The sequence below is a fragment of the Salvelinus alpinus genome, chromosome 10 (genome assembly GCF_045679555.1).
Source record: "Salvelinus alpinus chromosome 10, SLU_Salpinus.1, whole genome shotgun sequence".
In the NCBI taxonomy this organism is placed as follows: domain Eukaryota; kingdom Metazoa; phylum Chordata; class Actinopteri; order Salmoniformes; family Salmonidae; genus Salvelinus; species Salvelinus alpinus.
The window spans coordinates 81,552,939-81,567,251 of record NC_092095.1 but is presented as its reverse complement, the minus strand read 5'-3'; the positions used below and the strand labels follow the sequence as shown (position 1 = coordinate 81,567,251).

Here is a 14,313-nt window from a genome sequence, read left to right as displayed (position 1 = left end):
CGGACACCTTCTGGAAGCTGCAGAAGTGGGTGGAGGTAGCTGAGTCTCCCTTGGCCTTAAAGGGATAGTCCACTCCAGAATGAAACTCCTATTCATTTGGTTGAGTCTGTGTTCTATGAGTGGGTTAAATAACAATCGTCACCATGATTTAACTTCGAAGTGGTCCGTCTGTGAAATCAGGAAATCGTTTTTTTGCGCCGAATCGTCGCGATAAGGGTCTCGTCACTGGAGATAGGGGAAAAACGAACTGTTAAAATAACGACGTCCAGATGACCAAATCAGCCAATAGAGAGTATGGGCGTACTGGTTTAGGACACATCCATCTGTCTATATAGTCATGACATGGTATGTATTTCACTTAGATGTGCTCTTACACCAAATTATTCAACTTAGTTTTTCTTCCAACTATTATCATTGCAATGTCACTTTCTCTTCTCCCCACTTGCCCTCAGAGTCGTTCACATGACAGCCTTATTGTCCAACTTCCTGTGTCGTGATGTCACTTCCTGTATTGTGACCTCACGTCCTGTGTCGTGACCTCACGTCCTGTGTCGTGACCTCACGTCCTGTGTTGTGACCTCACTTCCAGTATTGTGACCCCACGTCCTGTGTCGTGACCTCACTTCCTGTATTGTGACCTCACGTCCTGTGTCGTGAGGATCTGGTGCATATGTTGCCCTCTTACCTCAAGCACGGTACAGACTTTTTAAAAATAAATTAGTGACTTGTTCAGTGGACTTGAATGACTTGTGTATTATGGATGTCTTTGGCCTTGGTATGAATATTCCTCATCAAGAGGATTCACATGTCATGAAACAATATTTGAATCAAATAACAGAACTGGATCACCCCCCCACTGACTTCCTGTTGAGCTTGACTAATTAAATATTGACTAAGAATTATTTTAAGTTTGAAGACTGTTATTATCAGTTCAAGGAATTGCTATGGGATCGCCAGTTGTGTTTAATTATGCAAATGCATTTATGGGGAAAGTTCAGTTGGACTTTGTATCCGATAATATTCCATGTTCTAAGTCTATCAAAGTGTTTGAGAAATATCGATGACATTTTGTTGATTTGGTCAGGTGATGATCTTGAATTGCAGGATTCCGTCCATTAAATTTACGTTAGTATCCGATAAAAAACATGTTTCCTTTTTGGATGTTTCGGTTAAGAATTATATTTACGTTAGTATCCGATAAAGAACATGTTTCCTTTTTGGATGTTTCGGTTAAGAATTACATTTACGTTAGTATCCGATAAAGAACATGTTTCCTTTTTGGATGTTTCGGTTAAGAAAGATAGCAATGGCTTATACACTGAAATGTACAGAAAAGACATGAATAGAAATCACTTCCTCCAGTTCAGCAGTTATCAAACACCCTCATTAAGAAACAGTTAACCATGTAGAAAACTCATTCGCATTAGGCACATTTTGTAACTCTGATTTATCATTTGATGTACATGCCAAAGATGAATGTGAACGATTCAAAGCAAGTGGCCGTTTAAAGCGCGATTGGAATACATCTTTTAATTCAACGAAGAACACAAACGAACAAACGAAACGCCAACGTAGCGCTCACAGGCAACTAAACATGGACAACTACCCACCAAACCAACATGGAAAATGGCAACCTAAATAGGCTCCCCAATCAGAGACAACGATAAACAGCTGTCTCTGATTGGGAACCAACTCAGGCCACCATAAACCTACAAACCCCAAGACAATACAAAAACTAAACAAACCACCCCTTGTCACACCCTGACCTAACCAAATAATAAAGAAAGCAAATATAACTAAAGTCAAGGCGCGACAGCAAGACGGTATAAAGAAGAATAAGAGAGTAAGACAAACGGAGCTGAATGTGTTGTGTCAACCATGTCAACGGAATTCCTCTCCTCCCTCTGCAACTTTGGTGCCCACCTACAGTCCCGTCTCAAGGTTGATCAAGGACGTGGTTACTAGACACGGGTACATATTACACAGCGACCCCCCCCCCCCCCCCCCACCTGAACAAGGGGGGATTGTTTAGTAAGGTCCGATTTGCCTAAGAAAAAAGCATTGCATTTCATGTCTATCATACCAGGTGGCAATTTCCCTTGTCACAACTGCATTCCCTGTTATGCCATGACGAGGAACGCTCTACTCCATCCTCATTACGGTGAGTGGGTGGGGTTATGTCCTGCCTGTTTGGCCCTGTCCGGGGGTATCGTCGGACGGGGCCACAGTGTCTCCCGACCCCTCCTGTCTCAGCCTCCAGTATTTATGCTGCAGTAGTTTATGTGTCGGGGGGCTAGGGTCAGTCTGTTATATCTGGAGTATTTCTCCTGTCTTATCCAGTGTCCTGTGTGAATTAATGTATGTTCTCTCTAATTCTCTCTCTTTGTCTCTTTTTTCTCTCTTTCTTTCTTTCTTTTTCTCGGAGGACCTGAGCCCTAGGACCATGCCTCAGGACTACCTGGCCTGATGACTCCTTGCTGTCCCCAGTCCACCTGGCCGAGCTGCTGCTCCAGTTTCAACTGTTCTGCCTGCGGCTATGGAACCCTGACCTGTCCACCGGACGTGCTACCTGTCCCAGACCTGCTGTTTTCAACTCTCTAGAGACCGCAGGAGCGGTAGAGATACTCTGAATGATCAGCTATGAAAAGCCAACTGACATTTACTCCTGAGGTGCTGACTTGCTGCACCCTCGACAACTACTGTGATTATTATTATTTGACTCTGCTGGTCATCTATGAACATTTGAACATCTTGGCCATGTTCTGTTATAATCTCCACCCGGCACAGCCAGAAGAGGACTGGCCACCCCTCATAGCCTGGTTCCTCTCTAGGTTTCTTCCTAGGTTTTGGCCTTTCTAGGGAGTTTTTCCTAGCCACTGTGCTTCTACACCTGCATTGCTTTCTGTTTGGGGTTTTAGGCTGGGTTTCTTTACAGCACTTTGAGATATCAGCTGATGTAAGAAGGGCTTTATAAATACATTTGATTTGATTTGATAAAGGTCTGAGGTAGAATAACATGTGATGTGTTTGATATCTCCTGTAGTGTTCCTGTAACCTTTTATTATGTGGTTACTGTGAGACCAAACGTCAACTTAAGACAAAGATATGTGAGCCTAGGATCTCCATTCACAACAATGATGAAAAATCCCCTGTTACCAGGCATGTCAACAGTCATAATCATGATGAAAAATCCCCTGTTACCAGGCCTTTCAACAGTCATAATCATGATGAAAAATCACCTGTTACCAGGCCTTTCAACAGTCATAATCATGATGAAAAATCACCTGTTACCAGGCATGTCAACAGCCATAATCATGATGAAAAATCACCTGTTACCAGGCCTTTCAACAGTCATAATCATGATGAAAAATCACCTGTTACCAGGCATGTCAACAGCCATAATCATGATGAAAAATCACCTGTTACCAGGCCTTTCAACAGCCATAATCATGATGAAAAATCACCTGTTACCAGGCCTTTCAACAGCCATAATCATGATGAAAAATCACCTGTTACCAGGCCTTTCAACAGCCATAATCATGATGAAAAATCACCTGTTACCAGGCATGTCAACAGCCATAATCATGATGAAAAATCACCTGTTACCAGGTATGTCAACAGCCATAATCATGATGAAAAATCACCTGTTGCCAGCCATTTCAACAGCCATAATCATGATGAAAAATCACCTGTTGCCAGTCATTTCAACAGCCATAATCATGATGAAAAATCACCTGTTGCCAGTCATTTCAACAGCCATAATCATGATGTAAAATCACCTGTTATCAGGTATGTCAACAGCCATAATCATGATGAAAAATCACCTGTTGCCAGTCATTTCAACAGCCATAATCATGATGAAAAATCACCTGTTACCAGGTATGTCAACAGCCATAATCATGATGAAAAATCACCTGTTGCCAGCCATTTCAACAGCCATAATCATGATGAAAAATCACCTGTTGCCAGTCATTTCCACAGCCATAATCATGAACTAAGTACCTTACGTTATATGGGTGTTGAATTAGTGAAGGCGCCACCTAGTGGATGAGATGGGGATAAATTACTTCTCCAAAGAGAGACACATTAGTTAGATCGCTTGATCACTCTAGCAGTTCTCAATGAGGAATGGTCTTTTTCTAGTACGTTCTAAATAGACCAAACATTTAGGTAATGACATCATAATGACCGGTAATGACATCATAATGACCGGTAATGACATCATAATGACCAGTAATGACATCATAATGACCGGTAATGACATCATAATGACAGGTAATGACATCATAATGTAATTGTATTGTGTGTGTCTACTTGTCTTCATTTGATTGTCATGTTTCCCCACACAGCTTCCTCTGCTGGGATCTCTGGATTGGGCCAATACTGACTTGGAATTTAGAATGATGCTCGCCTGTGAGGTTTTGTTGTTGTGACATTGATTACCATTGCATCGCACGCTGAAGAAGGGCTCATACCCCCAAACGTTTGTTCGGCAATAAAAATATGTTTATTTACCGGAGAGCTGTCCAATTTCTGTCCTTTGAACCACACACCTTGTAGAATCAATGCCCCGGAGAATTCAGACTGTTCTGGAGGTAAAGGGAGTTCCGACCCAGTACTAGATGGGTGTACCTAATAAACTGGCCACTGAGTGTCTATTTCCCTAAGAGTTGTGTAAAGTTGGTAGGATCTTATTCACAATGATTCACAGCTGTAATGGCTGCCGAAGGTTCTTCCACCAAGCATTAACTCTGGGGGGGGGGGGGGAGTGAAGACATTTCAGATTTCATTTGTAACATTTTCTATATTTTTTATTTTACTTTTGAAGATGTGGAGTTGGTTGTGTAGATTGTCAGGAAAGAAATTCAATGTAATAAATGTTTTGATAAGTTTAGGGCAGCGAAAGTTGAATGTGCAAGAAGTGTGTTGACTTTTACTAGAGACTTTATATATACATAACAAATTATATTTGGATACAGAATGGAACAAGACAGCAAAGTACATACTTTAATAATATTATCAATACAAAACTACATGTAACAACTAAGTAAACAATAAAGTACTACATATAGCAGGTAAGTAGTAAGTAGAACATCAAACATCAACAACTGACATCATCAGCAGTCCATCAACGTCCATTATCATTAGCCAAGATGGCCGCCTTCTGTCTTCAAGCATTTCTCAGAGGAAGAAGGGACAGGAAGTCTTGGTCACATTTGGCATAGTCTGCAGGATGTTAACTATTCCTTTGTCTTCCCTAATCCATACCTTTTACACATGGGCATAAACCTCTCCCATCTCAACCAGCAGGGTGGTGTTGAAGGTGTTCCTCTGTCTCTCTGCATGTGGCCATGAAGATCTTAAAACCTCTTCCATCTCAGCCAGCAGGGTGGTGTTGAAGGTGTTATTCTGTCTCTCTGCATGTGGCCATGAAGATCTTAACCTCTCCCATGTCAGCCAGCAGGGTGGTGTTGAAGGTGTTCCTCTGTCTCTCTGCATGTGGCCATGAAGATCTTAAAACCTCTTCCATCTCAGCCAGCAGGGTGGTGTTGAAGGTGTTCCTCTGTCTCTCTGCACGTGGCCATGAAGATCTTAACCTCTCCCATGTCAGCCAGCAGGGTGGTGTTGAAGGTGTTCTTGAAGTCCTCAGTGAACACCAGGTCTGTGGGAAAACGGACCTTGTTGGCCCAGATCAGAGTGGTTCCTAAGGGAAATAAAATGAGTTGTTTAAGGCTTTCATGTCTTACATTCTGGGATTTGTTGTACTTTTAAACTGTTCAATGAATCTATCAATGAATCAACTATTCATCCAATCAATCAACCAACCAACCAATCAATCAATCAATTAACGAATCAAATAATCCATCAATAAATCAATCAACCAATCAATAATTTAACAAATCAACCAATCAACCAATCAATCAACCAATCAATAATTTAACAAATCAACCAACCAATCAATCAATCAATAATTTAACAAATCAACCAACCAATCAATCAATAAATCAACCAATCAACCAATCAATCAACCTGGACGGCAGAAGTATCTCATGGTGAACAGCAGCTCTTCCAGGTAGTCATGGTGATACACCACGTCAGCCGCCAGCACGTAGTCATAGCGATACACGGATCTGGGGTAGGTGCGTTCCACGTCAGGACCCCAGGACAGAGCTGCAGCTTGGGGAGTGTACCTACAGCGCCCTCTTGTGTTACGGAGCAGGTTGGCTCTCAGGTTACCTATGATCTCTGGTAGGTCTGTAGCTGTGACCCAGGCACCTGGGGACAGGAAGCACTCTGTTATTCAACTAACAGACACACAGGTGGCCAGTACCAAATCAACCCCTAGCCTCTAGTCATCTAGCGCCTAGGACACCATGCAGATCTGAAAAGGTTGGATAGGTGTAAGTGGTATAGAATGCTGGGACCTCCTCCACCTTGCTAGCCACTTTAATAGGACCTCCTCCACCTTATTAGCCACTTTAATAGGACCTCCTCCACCTTGCTAGGACCTCCTCCACCTTGATAGGACCTTCTCCACCTTGCTATCCACCTTGGTAGGACCTCCCCCATCTTGACAGGACCTCCTCCACCTTGCTATCCACCTTGGTAGAACCTCCTCCACCTTGATAGGACCTCCTCCGCCTTGCTAGGACCTCCTCCACCTTGCTATCCACCTTGGTAGGACCTCCTCCACCTTGATAGGACCTCCTCCACCTTGATAGGACCTCCTCCACCTTGCTAGGACCTCCTCCACCTTGCTAGGACCTCCTCCACCTTGCTATCCACCTTGCTAGGACCTCCTCCACCTTGCTATCCACTTTGCTAGGACCTCCTCCACCTTGCTAGGACCTCCTCCACCTTGCTATCCACCTTGCTAGGACCTCCTCCATTTTGCTATCCACCTTGGTAGGACCTCCTCCACCTTGCTAGGACCTCCTCCACCTTGCTAGGACCTCCTCCACCTTGCTAGGACCCCCTCCACCTTGCTAGGACCTCCTCCACCTTGCTTTCCACCTTGATAGGACCTCCTCCACCTTGATAGGACCTCCTCCACCTTGCTAGGACCTCCTCCATCTTGCTAGCCACCTTTATAGGACCTCCTCCACCTTGCTAGGACCTCCTCCACCTTGATAGGACCTCCTCCACCTTGCTATCCACCTTGATAGGACCTCCTCCACCTTGATAGGACCTCCTCCACCTTGCTAGGACCTCCTCCACCTTGGTAAGACCCTCTCCACCTTGCTATCCACCTTGATAGGACCTCCTCCACCTTGATAGGACCTCCTCCACCATGCTATCCACTTTGATAGGACCTCCTCCACCTTGATAGGACCTCCTCCACCTTGCTAGGACCTCCTCCACCTTGCTAGGACCTCCTCCACCTTGATAGGACCTCCTCCACCTTGCTAGGAACTCCTCCACCTTGATAGGACCTCCTCCACCTTGATAGGACCTCCTCCACCTTGATAGGACCTCCTCCACCTTGCTAGGACCTCCTCCACCTTGATAGGACCTCCTCCACCTTGATAGGACCTCCTCCACCTTGCTAGGACCTCCTCCACCTTGATAGGACCTCCTCCACCTTGATAGGACCTCCTCCACCTTGCTATCCACCTTGATAGTACCTCCTCCACCTTGATAGGACCTCCTCCACCTTGATAGGACCTCCTCCACCTTGATAGGACCTCCTCCACCTTGACAGGACCTCCTCCACCTGGCTAGGCACCTTGATAGGACCTCCTCCACCTTGCTATCCACCTTGATAGTACCTCCTCCACCTTGATAGGACCTCTTCCACCTTGATAGTACCTCCTCCACCTTGCTAGGACCTCCTCCACCTTGATAGGACCTTCTCCACCTTGATAGGACCTCCTCCACCTTGGTAGGACCTCCTCCACCTTGCTAGGACCTCCTCCTCCTTGATAGGACCTCCTCCACCTGGCTAGCCACCTTGATAGAACCTCCTCCACCTTGATAGGATCTCCTCCACCCTGCTAGGACCTCCTCCACCCTGCTCGGACCTCCTCCACCTGGCTAGCCACCTTGATAGGCTAGGTATAAATGTTGCCATATGACTTACACCTCTCCGATCTCCTCAGATGTACAATATGAGTGAATGTAATGTCCAGACTCACCTAGGAGTGTGGCTACAATAGACACTAGGCCAGGGCCTGCTCCTAGCTCCAGCACTGCCTTGTCCTCCAGGTTCAACTGCTCAACGTTGGTCTCTAGGTAGTGACACAGAGCCAACGCCTGAAGGCAACCATAGTTACTATAGAAACCATCATTATAGTTGTTAGAACTTCAACCATAGTTACTATAGAAACCATCATTATAGTTGTTAGAACTTCAACCATAGTTACTATAGAAACCATCATTATAGTTGTTAGACCTTCAACCATAGTTACTATAGAAACCATCATTATAGTTGTTAGAACTTCAACCATAGTTACTATAGAAACCATCATTATAGTTGTTAGAACTTCAACCATAGTTACTATAGAAACCATCATTACAGTTGTTAGAACTTCATTAATCATCGTCCATCCATCCACACTGTGAAACATTTAACCAATCATCATCATCCTCCATCCATACTGTGAAACATTTAACCAATCATCCTCCTCCATCCACACTGTGAAACATTTAACCAATCATCCTCCTCCATCCAGACTGTGAAACATTTAACCAATCATCCTCCTCCATCCACACTGTGAAACATTTAACCAATCATCCTCCTCCATCCACACTGTGAAACATTTAACCAATCATCATCCTCTTCCATCCACACTGTGAAACATTTAACCAATCATCCTCCTCCTCCATCCACACTGTGAAACATTTAACCAATCATCATCCTCCATCCACACTGTGAAACATTTAACCAATCATCGTCCATCCATCCACACTGTGAAACATTTAACCAATCATCATCGTCCATCCATCCACACTGTGAAACATTTAACCAATCATCATCCTCCTCCATCCATACTGTGAAACATTTAACCAATCATCATCCTCCATCCACACTGTGAAACATTTAACCAATCATCATCGTCCATCCATCCACACTGTGAAACATTTAACCAATCATCCTCCTCCATCCATACTGTGAAACATTTAACCAATCACCATCCTCCATCCACACTGTGAAACATTCAACCAATCATCCTCCTCCATCCACACTGTGAAACATTTAACCAATCATCCTCCTCCATCCACACTGTGAAACATTTAACCAATCACCATCCTCCATCCACACTGTGAAACATTCAACCAATCATCCTCCTCCATCCACACTGTGAAACATTTAACCAATCATCCTCCTCCATCCACACTGTGAAACATTTAACCAATCATCATCCTCCATCCACACATTCAACATTGGTTAATATCATTGATTTTTAGAATTAGGAAAAGAATTTGAGCTACTTTGTTTATTCCTCGAAGTGAGAAGCTCGTTGAGTAAAATTACAAATTCAGGTTTAATCAAAACCACTTAATACCACATCCATACTTATCATATTTCCCAGAATGCTCTATTGTAGGTTGAGCTTTTAGAATTGTTAGTTTCAATACCTGTGTTTTTGCATATTACATTGATTGATTAATCTTATGCTACACAAACATAAATAACATACATTTTTCTAAACTAATTAGAAGTTGGACTTATTGCCCCCGTTACTGAGACGGCTGTTCCAGTTCAAATGAATTAGAAAGTCTGAATAAAGAATATTCCTCCCCTGGCAGTCATTCTTATGCAGGCTGAGGGAGATTAAAGTCTGAATAATGAATATTCATACCCTGGCAGTCATTCTTATGCAGGCTGAGGGAGATTAAAGTCTGAATAATGAATATTCATACCCTGGCAGTCATTCTTATGCAGGCTGAGGGAGATTAAAGGTTCCAACTGTTGGATCTTCTCAATCTGGCTGGATTACAATAATAATTACAGCACGTTTGCAAAGCCAGAATAATGTGACTTGCAGGCCTGATGTGGTCTGTAAACCAGGAGTTTCAGACCACTGTGGTATCTCCCTCCTTCCTTCCGTCCTAATCGTCGTCACTGCTATCATCGTTATCTATGAACGTCATGTTAAATAGTAGACTAACTCACCGCTGGCCAGGTGACAGCACCGTAAGAGTCCAAGGCCTCCAAGATGCTGATCTCCTCTCCTACGTAGCAGAACACCTCTTTACCAAACGTGGAGTAGGTAGTGGGGGCCCAGGCCTGCTTCTCCTGCTGCTGCTGGGGTTCAGTCTCCTTGGCTTTGTCATCTGATTCCTCCTCACCGTCTATCACTGTTGTCTCGCTATCATCTTTCTCATCTTCATCTTCCTCCTCCTCTTCCTTCACGATCACAGTTTCCTCCTCCTCTTGGTGAGGTGTGCATAAAGGATCCATAGAAACCGGATAAATTACAAAGTTACTTCAACTGCGCTGATATATAGTATAGTAGTTGATGTTGTGTTGATAAGTTAGCTACTAATGGTCCAGTCAGCCCTCTCTTCAGGCTCAGCCTCTCCCACACTTTGTAAACACAGCGTCCAACACTTGAGTTTTTATCTCTCTCTCCCCCCTCCCTAACTTCACTCGTCCCTGCACCCTGTTTGGTAACAACATCTTTTTTGCTGCTCACAGCCTGTCACAGGCTACGTACTGTAATGACACCCAGATCTCCCCCCCCCCCCCTCTCTAAGCCTCTATCATACCCCCATATGGACCGCCTCACAGAAAACTATGTTACACTAAATGTACCGTCAAGCAACTAATGGAACTAACATCTCACCCAAAATAACATGTCAGTCCATATACTCCTCATATTCCTTCCTGCATTGAAAAATACAGCAAGAAAAATACAGCAAGAAAAATACAGCAAGAGAAATACAGCATGAAAAATACAGCATGAAAAATACAGCATGAAAAAATTCTGGCTCTATTTTGGTTCTATTCTGGCTCTACTCTCATAGATCCACCAGAGGACAGGGGTAAGAGAACAGAGGACAGGGGTAACAGAACAGAGGACAGGGGTCACAGAACAGGGCTGTCTGCTAGCTGCTCTACTCTCATAGATCCACCAGAGGACAGGGGTAACAGAACAGAGGACAGGGGTAACAGAACAGGGCTGTCTGCTAGCTGCTCTACTCTCATAGATCCACCAGAGGACAGGGGTAACCAGAGGACAGGGGTAACAGAACAGAGGACAGGGGTAACAGAACAGGGCTGTCTGCTAGCTGCTCTACTCTCATAGATCCACCAGAGGACAGGGGTAACAGAACAGGGCTGTCTGCTAGCTGCTCTGCCCTCATAGATCCACCAGAGGACAGGGGTAACAGAACAGGGGACAGGGGTAACAGAACAGAGGACAGGGGTAACAGAACAGAGGACAGGGGTAACAGAACAGAGGACAGGGGTAACAGAACAGAGGACAGGGGTAACAGAACAGAGGACAGGGGTAACAGAACAGAGGACAGGGGTAACAGAACAGAGGACAGGGGTAACAGAACAGGGCTGTCTGCTAGCTGCTCTGCCCTCATAGATCCACCAGAAGACAGGGGTAACAGAATATGGCTTTCTGCAGTGCAATCTCATATGTCAGACCTCGGGCAGACCCCAAGACAGGTCATCAGGGGGAATTTGTAACTCTGACCTCCATTAAAAACTGTTTTGATTTCGTCAGCGTTTGGCCTGGGTATGAGAATTTGACCTGGATATGGCAGCTCTCGGGTTTCTGATATGACCGTTAAAACCAAATCTAATCCAGCCTGAAACCCTTTTTGTCCGAGGTCCTTGGTATGCCCCTGCCTCTGCCCTACATAGCTCGGTATGAGGGGGTCTGATGAGGGGGACAGGGCCAAAGGAGATGGCTGGTCCACAGAGAGAGGGAGTGATGTCAATGTCTGATTCTGTTGTGGTATTGTTGTACTGTGACCTTTTATACTTGTTTTGACTTGGTAACCAATAACAAGCCATTTCTAGATTTAACCTATCATAGAGGGCAGAGGTTGCCGGGTGAACTGATTCAAATGGCAGCTTGGAGGCAACCCCCAGTATGTTGTTGTGGTATTGTTGTACTGTGACCAACCCCCAGACCAGTATGTTGTTGTGGTATTGTTGTACTGTGACCAACCCCCAGTATGTTGTTGTGGTATTGTTGTACTGTGACCAACCCCCAGACCAGTATGTTGTTGTGGTATTGTTGTACTGTGACCAACCCCCAGACCAGTATGTTGTTGTGGTATTGTTGTACTGTGACCAACCCCCAGACCAGTATGTTGTTGTGGTATTGTTGTACTGTGACCAACCCCCAGACCAGTATGTTGTTGTGGTATTGTTGTACTGTGACCAACCCCCAGACCAGTATGTTGTTGTGGTATTGTTGTACTGTGACCAACCCTCAGACCAGTATGTTGTTGTGGTATTGTTGTACTGTGACCAACCCCCAGTATGTTGTTGTGGTATTGTTGTACTGTGACCAACCCCCAGACCAGTATGTTGTTGTGGTATTGTTGTACTGTGACCAACCCCCAGTATGTTGTTGTGGTATTGTTGTACTGTGACCAACCCCCAGACCAGTATGTTGTTGTGGTATTGTTGTACTGTGACCAACCCCCAGACCAGTATGTTGTTGTGGTATTGTTGTACTGTGACCAACCCCCAGACCAGTATGTTGTTGTGGTATTGTTGTACTGTGACCAACCCCCAGACCAGTATGTTGTTGTGGTATTGTTGTACTGTGACCAACCCCGAGTATGTTGTTGTGGTATTGTTGTACTGTGACCAACCCCCAGACCAGTATGTTGTTGTGGTATTGTTGTACTGTGACCAACCCCCAGTATGTTGTTGTGGTATTGTTGTACTGTGACCAACCCCCAGACCAGTATGTTGTTGTGGTATTGTTGTACTGTGACCAACCCCCAGACCAGTATGTTGTTGTGGTATTGTTGTACTGTGACCAACCCCCAGTATGTTGTTGTGGTATTGTTGTACTGTGACCAACCCCCAGACCAGTATGTTGTTGTGGTATTGTTGTACTGTGACCAACCCCCAGTATGTTGTTGTGGTATTGTTGTACTGTGACCAACCCCCAGTATGTTGTTGTGGTATTGTTGTACTGTGACCAACCCCCAGACCAGTATGTTGTTGTGGTATTGTTGTACTGTGACCAACCCTCAGACCAGTATGTTGTTGTGGTATTGTTGTACTATGACCAACCCCCAGACCAGTATGTTGTTGTAGTGTTATTGAGGGGGGGGTATGTTTAGTTGTGGTAGGGGGTCTGGTGTTGTAGTGTTATTGGGGGGGGGTGTATGTTTAGTTGTGGTAGGGGGTCTGGTGTTGTAGTGTTATTGGGGGGGGGGGGGGTATGTTTAGTTGTGGTAGGGGGTCTGGTGTTGTAGTGTTATTGGGGGGGGGGGGTATGTTTAGTTGTGGTAGGGGGTCTGGTGTTGTAGTGTTATTGGGGGGGGGGGTATGTTTAGTTGTGGTAGGGGGTCTGGTGTTGTAGTGTTATTGGGGGGGGGGTATGTTTAGTTGTGGTAGGGGGTCTGGTGTTGTAGTGTTATTGGTAGGGGGTCTGGTGTTGTAGTGTTATTGGGGGGGGGGGGTATGTTTAGTTGTGGTAGGGGGTCTGGTGTTGTAGTGTTATTGGGGGGGGGGGGGTATGTTTAGTTGTGGTAGGGGGTCTGGTGTTGTAGTGTTATTGGGGGGGGGGGGGGTATGTTTAGTTGTGGTAGGGGGTCTGGTGTTGTAGTGTTATTGGGGGGGGGGGTATGTTTAGTTGTGGTAGGGGGTCTGGTGTTGTAGTGTTATTGGGGGGGGGGGGTATGTTTAGTTGTGGTAGGGGGTCTGGTGTTGTAGTGTTATTGGGGGGGGGGGGGGGTATGTTTAGTTGTGGTAGGGGGTCTGGTGTTGTAGTGTTATTGGGGGGGGGGGGGTATGTTTAGTTGTGGTAGGGGGTCTGGTGTTGTAGTGTTATTGGGGGGGGGGTATGTTTAGTTGTGGTAGGGGGTCTGGTGTTGTAGTGTTATTGGGAGGGGGGGTGTATGTTTAGTTGTGGTAGGGGGTCTGGTGTTGTAGTGTTATTGGGGGGGGGGGGGGGTATGTTTAGTTGTGGTAGGGGGTCTGGTGTTGTAGTGTTATTGGTAGGGGGTCTGGTGTTGTAGTGTTATTGGGGGGGGGGGTATGTTTAGTTGTGGTAGGGGGTCTGGTGTTGTAGTGTTATTGGGGGGGGGGTATGTTTAGTTGTGGTAGGGGGTCTGGTGTTGTAGTGTTATTGGGGGGGGGGGGGGGTATGTTTAGTTGTGGTAGGG

At 45.3% G+C, this 14,313-nt stretch overlaps 1 protein-coding gene across 2 annotated transcripts; it reads right to left on the bottom strand.

The window, feature by feature from the left end:
* Positions 1-4,983: 4,983 nt before the first annotated feature.
* Positions 4,984-10,538, bottom strand: LOC139531390 (protein-lysine methyltransferase METTL21C-like). Of its 2 annotated transcripts, XM_071327845.1 has the most exons (5): positions 10,118-10,538; positions 8,136-8,253; positions 6,031-6,276; positions 5,598-5,704; positions 4,984-5,443 (listed from the first exon to the last, which is right to left on the bottom strand). In XM_071327845.1, the coding sequence occupies exons 1-5, from the start codon at positions 10,403-10,405 to the stop codon at positions 5,405-5,407; spliced, it is 798 nt and encodes a 265-aa protein (XP_071183946.1). In that variant the 5' UTR covers positions 10,406-10,538; the 3' UTR covers positions 4,984-5,404. The 2 variants fall into 2 exon arrangements, with proteins under 2 accessions (XP_071183946.1, XP_071183945.1); XM_071327844.1 differs by having other exon boundaries at positions 5,408-5,704.
* Between the last annotated feature and the right edge of the window lie 3,775 nt (positions 10,539-14,313).